This window comes from Arachis stenosperma, chromosome 3, assembly GCF_014773155.1.
Source record: "Arachis stenosperma cultivar V10309 chromosome 3, arast.V10309.gnm1.PFL2, whole genome shotgun sequence".
Lineage (NCBI taxonomy): Eukaryota > Viridiplantae > Streptophyta > Magnoliopsida > Fabales > Fabaceae > Arachis > Arachis stenosperma.
Genome location: NC_080379.1, coordinates 63,474,524 through 63,487,619, shown reverse-complemented (window position 1 = coordinate 63,487,619; position 13,096 = coordinate 63,474,524). Strand labels below are relative to the sequence as shown.

The 13,096-nt window shown below is 30.5% G+C and overlaps 1 protein-coding gene across 1 annotated transcript; it reads left to right on the top strand.

The window, feature by feature from the left end:
• The first annotated feature begins 554 nt into the window (after positions 1 to 554).
• Positions 555 to 9,348, top strand: LOC130966199 (uncharacterized). The gene is made up of 4 exons (XM_057890979.1): positions 555 to 683; positions 1,443 to 1,500; positions 8,193 to 9,094; positions 9,322 to 9,348. The coding sequence occupies exons 1-4, from the start codon at positions 555 to 557 to the stop codon at positions 9,346 to 9,348; spliced, it is 1,116 nt and encodes a 371-aa protein (XP_057746962.1).
• The last annotated feature ends 3,748 nt before the right edge of the window (positions 9,349 to 13,096 follow it).

Below are 13,096 nucleotides of genomic sequence, written 5' to 3'. Positions count from 1 at the left end.
AAAACGAAGAACTTCAGAAATAGATAAACACTCCCCATAAGCAAAACTCTCAACTAAAAAATCTAACAAGAAATCCTCTTCCTCAGTTCGCTCAGTAGCCATAAGAACTTGGATCGGCTCAGAACACCAATATAAGGGGAACCTCTCTATAAGCTCGTCAACCAAATAGGGTACTCATACTCTATTGACCGAACTTTAACGAACATCGATTTAAAGTTCTTAAAAGAAGACTTATATAATAGAAAAAGAGAACGCCCGAAAAATCTACTCAGACAAGCCTATAACCCTTTTCGAACCCCTTTTGACCAAAACAACGAGAAAAACAGAGACAGAGAACATGGAAAGCAAAGGAAATCTATCAAACACTGGAAAGCACGAAGAAATACCCAAGAATTGGGATGCAACTGTGAAGGCGCACAGTTTAATTAAGTCAGCACATCGCATTTGAAGGAAGAAAAAGGTAATTTAACACGTAGTTTAGTAAGGCAAGGAGTGTAAAAGTAAAAATACTGTCAATCTTCTCTCCTCTCATAAACCCTATCTTCGCCAGAGCAATGAAGAAGCTCAATGACTGTACCCGAACCCTCCTTCACAACCTGCAAACCCTTAAGCTCACACATCGACTCGACACCGATATACGACGAGGAACGAGTCCTCACGTTATCATGCACCCAATGATACGGGTTATCCTTCTTCTCTTCAATAGTTTTTGCTTTTCTTTTTCTCTCGCCATTTACGAACACAGGAAACAAAAATATCTTAGCAGAAAAGAACTAACCTTTCGAAGTCATACTGCTTTCAAACTGGGAAGAAGAATTTGAAAGAACAAAATGTCAAATTCCAAAAAACCGCCTATTATTATTACAAGCCCACCAAACATCATGGGTAATAACGGCTTAACAGCCTCGAAATTCCAATCGAGGAGAGAAAACATTAATTATGACACGAGGCACAAGGCAGAAAACCTCTTGCATTCCTCTCACTCCTTTCTGGATTCCCTCGTTATTTTTCAAACATTTACAATCCATAGAAGGCCCAAGACCACAAAAAAAAGAACCAGGCCAAAACACGCGGGAAAATACAATAAGCGAGTTAAAAGCTTGTCCGTCGCTTTTACAAAGCCCAGACAAGCTTGGGGGCTATGACGTGTACCCTATAAATTTGGCAATAATATCAACAATCAAAACCGACCAGATATTTCGGTAACGATATACATAAAAAACCCAATCACGATTTTGCCAAGAATACAAAAACGTCATCCATAACGGCACCCATCTCCTAGCCAAAATAATCGGAACAAATGGAAGCTACACACTTTGTTCAACTATTTAACAAGCTAAGTAACTAAGTAAAGTCAGATCACAAACACACTTTCATTCTCTTATACGTATTAACTTCTTAATACTTTCTTTTTAACTTGAGCATTTGAGTATTTTTTGCAGGTGCTTTCGCCGCCATATTTCGTATCACCGAGGTCTGCCACAACTCTCCTTAAACGACGTATAGCTCTCCCAGAGCCGAACAGTTAAAAAGGGAGTCAGACACCTCGATCAAGTTGGAACGGAACAGTACTATTTTTTGGAAAGGAGAAAGTAACAACATTAGGTAATCATTTATAAGGTGACATTATTGAAAAGCAAAGGTGATTTATATGGTGCAGAGGTATTTTTACAGAGATAGCGTAGAGGCAGTCTTAAATTGACACGTAGCAGAAAGGGTAAGGGACAGATTCTTAAGTCACGAAGCAGAAGGAGATGGCTCCGCAGTTGAGCCGCGCAGCACATAGAAGATCCGTTAGAAGAATGAGATCACGTTGTTAGTGGGTGAGAAACAATTGTAGTTGCTTCGTTGGGTTTCCATTTGAGCCTGAAAGAAACCGGCCTGTTTAGAAAAACATTTACCAAACAATATTTGTCACTCTTTTAATGTTAAAATTCTTTTTTTTATCTACTAGTGTATATTCTCGTACACTGTATGAAATAATTAATAAAATTATATAAATTTTTTTATTAAAAGAGATTAAACAAAAAATATATATAATAATTATTACGGTAAATATTTTATAAAATTATAATTAAAATTAAAATTTAATTATTTTTAATATTAAAAATAATTAATATTTATTTACTTTTTCATTAAGATAGTAAATAATATTTAAAATTAAAAAAAAATAATAATTATAATTTTTATAGTTTGATTATAAAATCTATTGTAAATATACCTAACTTTTATATATACTAAATATAATCATATTAATAGTATAAATTGGAGACATAAATTAGGATTACTAAATTTAAGAAATATATATATATATATATATATATATATATATATATATATATATATATATATATATATATATATATATATATATATATATATATAAAGGATAAATCAGTAATTTTATATTTGCGTGAATTTAATGGGTTCTTGATGAAGAGGGTACCTATGTCCCCATTCCAGTCTATTTCACGTGGATAGGTCTTTACTCGTAAAAATTGCACAGATCTCCATTTAGTTCCAAATTGCAATACAATAAATACAAATTAATTTAGTTAAGAAAATATTATCTTTTAGGAGAGTGTTTTTATATTTATTTTTTTAATTTATTAATTAATTATAATAAATTAATTATCTCAAATAATGAATTCAATCAACTATTTTGTAATTTAACTTTTTAATTTAATAAATCAAATCAATTATACTAATTATTTGTATCAACTAATTGATTTGATTAATTCTTGTTCATACTCTAACCCAATACTGTGATACAAGCCCAAATAAGCAAAAAAGGGCCAATCCTTGGATTGGCCCTCACCACCCAACCAACCTCTTCCTAAGAGGTCGGACTTGACATAAACACCTCCCCAAAGAGGTCGGCACAGAGATGAGTTGGCAGATGACACTTATTCAAATAAGTAACTGCCCCTAAAATCGCTCAACCCACTTCTAGAGGCCATATCTTAACAACGCTAAGATAAAGGGACGGTTATCCACCTTCAGAAGTGGAACTACTCCAACGGTGGTTATTGGATCACCACTGTAAATATACTGACACCCCTCAAGTATTTCTAAGTTCCAATACACTCTAAACTTGCTTACCCCCTTGCTAACTTAGGCATCGGAGTGTCTTTGCAGGTACTACCCCCCATTCTTTCAACACATACAGCTTGCACGGCGGCTCACAAATGTTAACAAGTCGGAGACCATCTTCCACTGACATTTGGGCCAGTCCTTTTAGCCCAATTCACAATTCTCAAGTTACTCACGTAACAATTCTTAAAAAATATTTTTATTTAATTTGATTAGGATAAATATTGAAATTTTATTTTTGTTTACCCTTTCCTAAATTTGAGGAATAATAAAGCTACTTCTTTTATATAATCTTTATCATAAATTAAACATGGAGCTTTTTTATTTATACATACAAGATAACACTATAGTTTATGAATATTTTGTGGCTAACATATCATATATAGCTCCCAGTAATAAGCACTCAATTAATAGGTATCAGAGAGTGTGGTGGCTTGTATCCACAATAGTTACCTTCTTAGGACGGCGCTTCATAAAAAGAAAAAAGTTGTAAAAACTATCTAATAAAAAAATAATTGATAAAAAATGAGATTCTCTTTTAGTATATATGATCTTTTATAGTGATAAAATAAAAATAAAAAAATATTAATTGTTATAATAATAAAATAAAAATAAGATACAAAAGCCATCACACCCTTCAATTCCTGTTAACTGAGTACTCATTATTAGGAGTTATAAATGATATATTAGCTACAAAATATTCATGAATCATAATATTATCATGTATGTATAAATAAAAAAATTCTATATATTTGATTTATGATAAAAATTATATAAAAAAATAGCTTCATTATTCCTAAAATTCAGAAAAGGATAAAAAAAAGGAATTCCATTGTGCTTAGAAACATGTCGGGAAATCAATTAGAAATGACTATGACTAATATAAATAAAATAAATGTAGTTGTATTATTATAGTTATATTATTATAACAACACGATTACATTTATTTTCATCAAATTAAATTAAATGAATAATTTATAATACATATACTTAAAATTTAAATTAAAAATTGTATAATTTACAATTTTAAAGAATGTGAATTAAATAAATTCTACAACAAAATCGTTAGTTTCAATGAAGTTCAATTCACCAGAATTTCAATAGAATCTCTACAAGTTCACTAATTTTATTGGAATAATAAGAGTGAAATTTAAATATAACCCAGAGTAAGAAAATGCTGCTGTGAACCAATAAAAAACATGGAATCGAACTTCTTATACTAGAATCAAGTTACCTTAACATTGTATATTATGTAGTTAACTTAAAAATGTTTTTTTTTTAGAAAAAAAAATGGTTTGGATTGGAAGATCAGTCCAAAAAAAATAATTTTTATTTTTAAAATTAAAAAATTTAATTTTAATGTTTTTAGTTAAATACGCATGACACAATTCTTTTTTGTTACATCTAAAATAAAATTTACAATAAACGAAGATTTATGCAAATAATTAATAATAATAAAAAATAAAATTAATTAAAATTATAATATATATATTTACAGATAAAAATACAAAAATTAATGTTTTAAGTGGTATTTAAATACATAATTTCATTTATTTGGCACCGAATTAGTAGTTAAATATTTATTATGAAGATAATAAAATTTTTTGGGATAATTTGAGTATTTGATTTTATTTTGGCATAATCAATTAGGGTTTTATTTTTAAATAGTTGAATCGTTACTGTAGTATTAATAATTCTTGAAGGTCATAAATATTTTTAATTGAAAATTATAACGAATATAGTGCATTTTGAATTATATTTTTTATAATTCGTAAAAAGTTTAAAGTGATTAAAAAAACTTAAGTAAAATTAGATAGTTAATCTTTTTATTTGAAATCTTTTATTAATCATATAAATGTTAGGTATAAAAATGAATTTTAATCGATGGACTAAAATAAATGTTATTTAATTTTTATAAGAAAAGAATTATCATTTAATAATCATGTTAAGTATACATTAAAATCAGCTATCAATATAAAATATATATTAAAATACAAAATATATATTGAAAATAAATTAAATAATATATATATTTATATATAAATATATAGTAATTAATTTTAGTAGTTGATTTTAGTGTACAAATAATATTTTTGATCATTTAAATATCTTACAAGAGAGAAACATCATTTTCTCTTTATTAAAACCTTTTTGAATTTGACTTTTTTTTAAAACATGTTACTTGCTTAAAATAAAGTGATGTTTTTTTTTATTTTTCAAATAAAAGTATAATAATTAAAAAAAAATCTTGACAGAAAAAAATATTCAAAATTACATATGATCACACAAGATATCATATGCAAGACCAAACTTTGTTTAACATACTTATTTGGTTTAAATGTTAAAATGTGTAGTGTTTTATCTATTTCTACTTTCTAGTTTTTCTTGAAAACTGGAATAATCAACAAATTTTTTTCTTTGAATTTTAGGTTACACTATAAAAAAGAAAAGAAAAATCTTGTTCCAGGTTCGAACCCCTTCTTTATACCCCTTTAACCTCTTCTTTGTACCCCTTTCCCGTGTTAAGAAAGAAAACAGAGAGGGGTTCAACTGTTCAAGGCCTAGCCAAGCCATCAATTTCCTGCGCCAGCACTGTGTGTCAAGCTGCTCTCCTTACATAAAGACAAAAAACACGTGTCGCAAAGAAAGTTGCTCTACGGAAATCTCTGTAAATTTAGATCTGTATTGTAGTGTGCACCAAAACAAAATATACAAGTTAATATTTTAAGGTGTTGTGCCATACTATAATTTGTCGATTGATCTTGCAAATTGTAATTTTACACCATATATAATTTTTTCTCACATATTATTTCTTAGTTTCACTTAAGCCTTTTATGACGTGAGATCAAATTTTGTAAAGATAAATTGAAAGAAAAACTTACAAGAATCTATCTTGCTTCTCTATTCTTTCCTATTTATTCAAACAAGTAGTGAAGTAGGTTGAATTTATTTTATTTATATGAACTAAAAACGGTTATGATTCATAACTAATAGATCTAACAATCAAATATGATAACGAAATTTAATTTAATAAATAATAAATAGCAAGTGGAAATGAGACCCATGCAACTGTACCAATTTTTTGTCGGACATGGTGGATATCCTCACATCCACAAGACCACAAGCAATTGGATGTATATTTTGAATTAGACTTTTTGAACTCAAAAATTACTTTTTACATTCATATATTTATTATTTTTAAACATTTAAAATATTATCAAATTAATTTTCAGCCATTTTTAAATGTTATTGAGAAGAGTAAATTTTAATTATTACAAAAATATTATATGTATACTAAAAATCAATTATCAAATTAACCGTTATGTATTTATGTATATTTATACTTGTTAATTCACATATTTTTAATCAGATAATCAAACTTATCAAGTAGAATAATCAAATTTACAATAAATTAGTAATTAAATTTGTTTACAAAAGTATAATAATAGAAATTTATGAAATGCTAAACATGTATTTTTTATTCTTAATATATGGTGACTAGTTGATGTCTGATTTTTATATATATATATATATATATATATATATATATATATATATATATATATATAGCTGTAATTTAAATTAGTTTTTAATTTTTTATAGGATAAACTATTATTTCTAATCATAAAATATTAAAATATTGATAAATTTAACCATAAATGAGTAAAATTAATTTTATACTTAAAAATATAATTTTTATGTGATAAAAGTATTTAAAAGTTAATTTTATTCATATGTAAATTTATCAATATCTGAAATTTTAAGGAAGTAAAAATAATATTTTTTTATTTTTTATGAGTACAAAGTTTCGTTTATTTATAAATAAATTTGTTAATCTTCTAAATTTTTATAGGTAGAAATAATAATTTATCTTTTAATTATATATCAAATTTAACTTGTAGAATCTCTTTTTTCAAAATTTGAAAACAAACTACTCTTGAATTTGCTATTGATGTGTATAATGTGTGTATATATGTATAGGTGTTGCATATTTAAATTTCTTCTTAGTCTTATTCATTCGTGTATAATTTGGTTTCTAGAGTCCAAAAGATATAGTGTTGTGTGTAAAACATGGAAACAAATATTTTAATGCAATTCATATAAACTTAGAATTTTCATATAGTGACAGCTTTTCATGTTTTTGCTCATTTCTCTCTCTTCTATTTTTCTATCTCTTTATTGAAGTAAAAAGGATTGAATAACAATTCAATATGATTTTATTATTTTTCTTCATATTTTAGTTTCGGAAGAGAAAGAATATTTTCATTTCCTTCCTCTTTTATTTTAAGTAACCGGAAAGGAAGTACAATTTTTTTTTCTCTATTTTCTTTTCATTCTCTCTCCCTTTCTCAAGAAAAGATTAAATATATTAAACTTTTTATAAGATAGATATTGTATCAATCTATATTGACATCTTTTATTGAATATGGTCTGAAATCACTAAAATCTCATCTAAATATAAATAAGTCAACATAATATTCTTTGCAAATTTAGTACGAAATTTCTTTAACGATTTTAGATAAAAAATTTTACTAAACTATACCTTAAAAATAGAAAATGCTTCTGGTTACTCTTTTGGAAAAAAAAAAACTTTTTAAAACCATTGTTTCCCCTATAAAGTAGCATCCAAAAAAAGTTTGACTTGTGGTCAATAATTATAAGGTTTACAATACCAAGTCTAAATCATAATCAACATATAGTTGATCATGCATTCCTTAGAATTCCTCTAATTTCTTCCTCGAACGCTATCTATGTGTACCACCATTTCACCACCATCAAATACTATCTCAAAATCTTACACCACCATCAATAATCTTCTAAATGATTCACTCATCGAAATATTTTGCAGGCTTTCTTGCAAATCTCTCTTCACATGCAAGAGTGTCTCAAAGCATTGGTGTGCAATAATTTCTGATCTTAACTTTCATTTTATATATCTTACTCACCAACATAGACTTCTCCAAAATTTGCAATGTCAAGAGAAAGACATAGATCAACATAGCTACATCCTAAAACCATACAATGCACTTGTTATAACATCAAATGTACCCTCCTTACAATTTGGGTCTTCTGAAAAGAATTTATCCTTAAATTTTTAGGCTCAAAATTCAACCCCACCAATGAGGTTCAACTGAGATCCATATTGAAGTGTGTTTTCGGTTGTTGTAATGGCCTGCTCTTATGTGGAAACCCACGCCGATATCACAAATGTATATACTATGTTTGCAACCCACTCACCAAAGAATCGATAGAGCTACCTTGTGCTCCAAGTAATTGCGATCCCAATGGTGTTCTTGTGGGATTCACCTGCGATCCTTATTATCATATTGAAGAAGACAAAGTGTCTATTGTTGCTCCAAAACGCCTATTTAGGGTTGTGAACATTCCTGCTTTTTCTAACACAAAAACTACTTTCAACGTTGAGGTTTTTTCTTCTGAAACCGGAAAATGGAATGAACATGTTTTGTTATGCCCAAAAGGATTTTCTTGTGGGTTTTCCCTTACATCATCGTGTGTTGCACATGATGGGGTGTTATACTTCACAAGTGGAAGGAAGATTCTTATATACAATCCTTACAAAAATGAACAAGTTGCTTCTGTGATTGATCATCCTAGTGAATTTGGTGAAGCATATAGAGGGTGTGTTGGTGTTTGTTGTGGAAGTTTACAATTATCCGAGTTTCCAATTTCACGTTCTAACAATGCTAACATTCGTCCTTATAGTGGTAGAGTTTGGGAGTTAGATTCTCATCAAGAATGGCAAATAGTGCATGAGTTTTATATTCCTGATATTATCGGATCAATTTTTGACAAGTTACAAGCCATAGAAAGAGAACATGTTAGGGGAAGTAGCAGAATTCTCGCCTTCCATCCATATGTTAAAGGTACCATATTTTTGGAATTTGGCGATCATATTATTTGTTGTAATCTACTAACTCAGGAATTCAAGGCATCAAAATATGGTGGCCTCTCTTTGGGATTTTTGCCTATTACTCCAGTTGTACTTCCTTGGTGGCCAACCACAATTTCTTCTTTTCTCTGAGAGCAATCATATATAGCTCCATATTCCATTATTTTCCTTTTTTTTTTTTTTGATGGTGCATGATTTGAGATCGTTTAAGGTTTGTTACATACAAAATATGGGATTTCATTAATTTATGATTGTAAATACTATGTTAAATATCATGTTAATGAAGTTTTAGATATTTGTTGTTTATGTGAATGTAGAATAATCATGATGCTGCCTTTGGATAGAGGCTTTTGTAATTATTTTCTAACTTGGCATGTTTAAAAGCTTAGCTTAGACAACAAACCCATTAAAAAACTTGTTAAACTAAATGCAATAAAATAGAATTTACATGTTAGTTACGAAAAAAAATAATACCAAATCCTCTAATCGAGCCATTTTTATAGTAAAAACCATGAGCTAAATTAAACATGATATTAAAATAATATCCATATCACATATCCTAAACTAAAATCGCTAGATGTATACTAAAAAAAGTTGAATTGTACTTTGATATTCTTTTATGAAAACTGAAATTTAGTAAAACTTATAAAGTTGTTTGATTTGTGAACAACGGAAAGTAGTATATATAATCTTGAGAAAATATCTTCCGAAGTGTTTAACTATTTCAAAAACATTTTGAAAAAGGTTCTAAGGCATATGAGTAACTAATCAAAATAAATAGATAAATGAATAAAGAAATAAAGTATGTTGAGAGAATGAATAACAAGATGTATATTGGTTCTGCCTTATGCCTACGTCCAAACCTGAACTAAGTGAAGAATTTTACTATTAATAAGTATACAAGATATAATTTCTTTAAGGGTTAAGTATTTTTTTCGTCCTTAAGGTTCGGGATGAAAATCAAATTCGTCCCCGACCTTTTTTTGTTATTAAAATCATCTTTAACGTTATAAAACATTATAAAATCATCCTTTTGTCTATAAAATCATATTTGGGAACATATTCGAAGTCACAGCCAAATACATACCCATTGAGCATTGAGTTCCAAAGTACCAAATCTCTAATAGGCAATTCCTCAAACACCTCATGTGCATCCATCACCAACCCAAATTTCATATAAGTATTAACCACGGCACTCCCCACAAACACATCCAACTCGAATCCAAACCTAAACAACAATCCATGAATCTTCTTAACCTCCAAATCCTCCACACAGGCTTTGATCACACACGGAATGTGTACTTATCCGGAGTGACACCCAGATGGCGCATTTGCTTGTAAACCAAGAAGCCATCAAGGGAAAGCCCATTCCTAACAAATCCAGCAATGACAGCATTGTAGGCGAAGACATTCTTATCAAGATCGGTAGATTAGTTGAAGACCTTGAAGGCATTGCTCATGAGGGTGCACTTTGAGTACTTTTTTTTGTTTGTCTCATTTTGGTGGGAGGGGTGGGGGTAAGAGAAGGGGTGGGATGGGGTGGGGTGGTTTATTTTATTTTTAATATTTTTTATTTTTATTTAAGGGTAAAATTATCCAAAAAATATTATTTATGGACAAAAGGATGATTTTATAACGTTTTGTAATGTTGAGGATAATTTTAATAACAAAAAAGGGCAGGGACGAATTTGATTTTCCCTCCAAACCTTAGGAACAAGAAAAGTACTTAACCCTTTCTTTAAGCATTCTCAAACTAAGATCAGATGACTCATATCACCTTTAATCTAATTACATGCCCATAGATCCCTTTGAGTTGACTGACAATGGAGTAATTTTATGTTTATGAATTATTTGAATTTAAAACTTCTTGTATTCTATGACCTTGGATTATGGAGTGCTGTGATGGCTGAGGTTGGAGAAGAGATTAAGGACATAGTGGGGAAGAAGAAAAAAATTCCTTTTCTAGTTTAGATTTGCATTGGCACATCATTTTTCATAAATGGTTGGGTTTGGCTAGTTTTATAAATTTGAAACCGATTTATTACAATTTCATTTAGGTTGTTAGTAAACACCCCTAAATTTGACCATGTTCACTTGAAAAGGACCATATTCTTAACTTAAAACACTACAAAAAATGTCGAGAACTATTGGAGTTATTGTCAGATTTAGCGGCGTCGATTACTGGTGAATTCCGATGCTAAATTCGGTAGTGATTAGTGGCACGAAATATGACTTATTGGCGCCAATTTTACTTTCGAAATTTGCCGATGGTAAATTACTTTAGTAAAACACTGCATTTGACCAATTTACCGTCGGAGTATTTCGACAATAAATTCGATGGTAAGATTGGTTTAAAATTCAAACGCGAACCCTTCCTCCTTCACTTGTTCGAGTTCACTTTTCTCTCTATCTCTCTCTCTCTCTATCTCTCTCTCTCTCCATCTCTCCCCTTTTGTGTTCTCTCGTCGAAATAGGCACTTTCGGTGTCGCCGTCAACAGTTGGAACCTTTAGTGCTGCCGCCGCTGGACGTTCTCGCCACTGGAGCTGTCAGTCACCGCTGGAAAGGTTGAGTGTAACGACCCAATTTTCAATATGTCTAGATCATATCGGAAACTGAGCGCTACCAATTTGTCTTCCTAATTATTACCTATTATTTATCATATGAGCCTGATTTGTTGTTAAAAACGTAGTTAATTTGCGAGGTATTTTTTTTAACAATGTCTGGATTAATGGACGGAATCATTTATAATCATTGCACAACTGATAACAGATAAAACAGTTATAAACAAACACACATAAATACATCACAAGCAGTTAATAACATTCAGTGATCCAGCCTTATTTAGGTATAGACTTTTAGTTAGAACACCCCTAGATATAACTAGATAATAACTATATACATATATACATACAATATCCCAGGCCCTGACCTGTTCAAGAAGTCCTTAAGCTGGCACCCAGGCTAGCCTAGACCCTATACTCACCTAGTCCCTCTAAAATACTAAAGCGAGGGAAGGTACGTTCTAAGTCTTCAAAACTTAAGTCAGGTGGAACGTCATCAAAAGGTAGAACATCATCTGTTACTCCTCTGCACGATCATACATTGCCATATGACGTCTCTCTGGTACCTCATCAAGTAGCTACACAACAGGAGTCTCGTACACAGGATTTATGTTAAAGTTCATGTACAAACGGGGTGTAGACATTGGCTGGTCTCACAGGTAGCGGAGTTCACGCTAGACTCAGAAGACTACCTAGAGCAGAATCTTCTTTACAGAACGATCATCAACGAACTACGGAAGGGTACTCTTGCTTCTATCTAAGGGGAAGAGAGAGAGAAGGGGTAAGAACTGGGGAGTTCTTAGTAGGGCCGGGGTTATTAGTTATGTTCATTAATTCCGTGTTGTTTAGCAGACAAATAGCAGAATACCGAGAAACAGTAAACAGAAGACAGATAAATAGAAAAATAGAGAAAGAAAAAAGCAGAACACAAACAAAAGAATACAAGAAAATAAAACGCAAATACAAGGAATAGAATACAAACAAATAGAGCATACATTCATACAACAATCATAACAGAGAAAATGCACAACCAAGTATGATGCATGTCTGTCCTATGCAGGCCATGAGCTCACGTGTCGGTTTACACCCTGCAGCCTGACATTACCTAGGAACAAGTTCTAGATATGGTTTCCCTTTGTGTCCTTAGTGTATACGTGTCGGTGGTAAGAATACCAGTCTTTCGTGACTACCGGCAGTCGGCGCAAAGCTCGACCCCATAATATACGCACAAGGGGAAACAGTGATCCTCAGTTCTTGGGCGTCCCCGAGATCAATTCACAAACAAAATAATGATCCTCAGTTCGTGGGTTTTCCCGAGATCAATTCACAAACAAAACAATGATCCTCAGTTCGTGGGCTATACCCGAGATCAACATACAATAGTTCATGGGTTATTCCCGTAATCAATGATTATCAGTTCGTGGGTTTTTTCTGAACACAATATAGTTAACAGTTCATAGTTTTTCTCGAGACCAATGATCATTCAGTTCGTGGGTACTCCCCGTATTTAACATTATCAGTTCGTGTGT

Excerpts from the sequence above, each read along its gene's own strand:
- LOC130966199 (XM_057890979.1), top strand. The coding sequence starts at position 555 with ATGAAGAAGCTCAATGACTGTACCCGAACCCTCCTTCACAACCTGCAA. Across the intron at positions 684-1,442 it reads TCATGCACCCAATGATACGG|GTGCTTTCGCCGCCATATTT; the intron begins GTTATCCTTCTT and ends TATTTTTTGCAG. Across the intron at positions 1,501-8,192 it reads CACAACTCTCCTTAAACGAC|GCTCAAAATTCAACCCCACC; the intron begins GTATAGCTCTCC and ends TTAAATTTTTAG.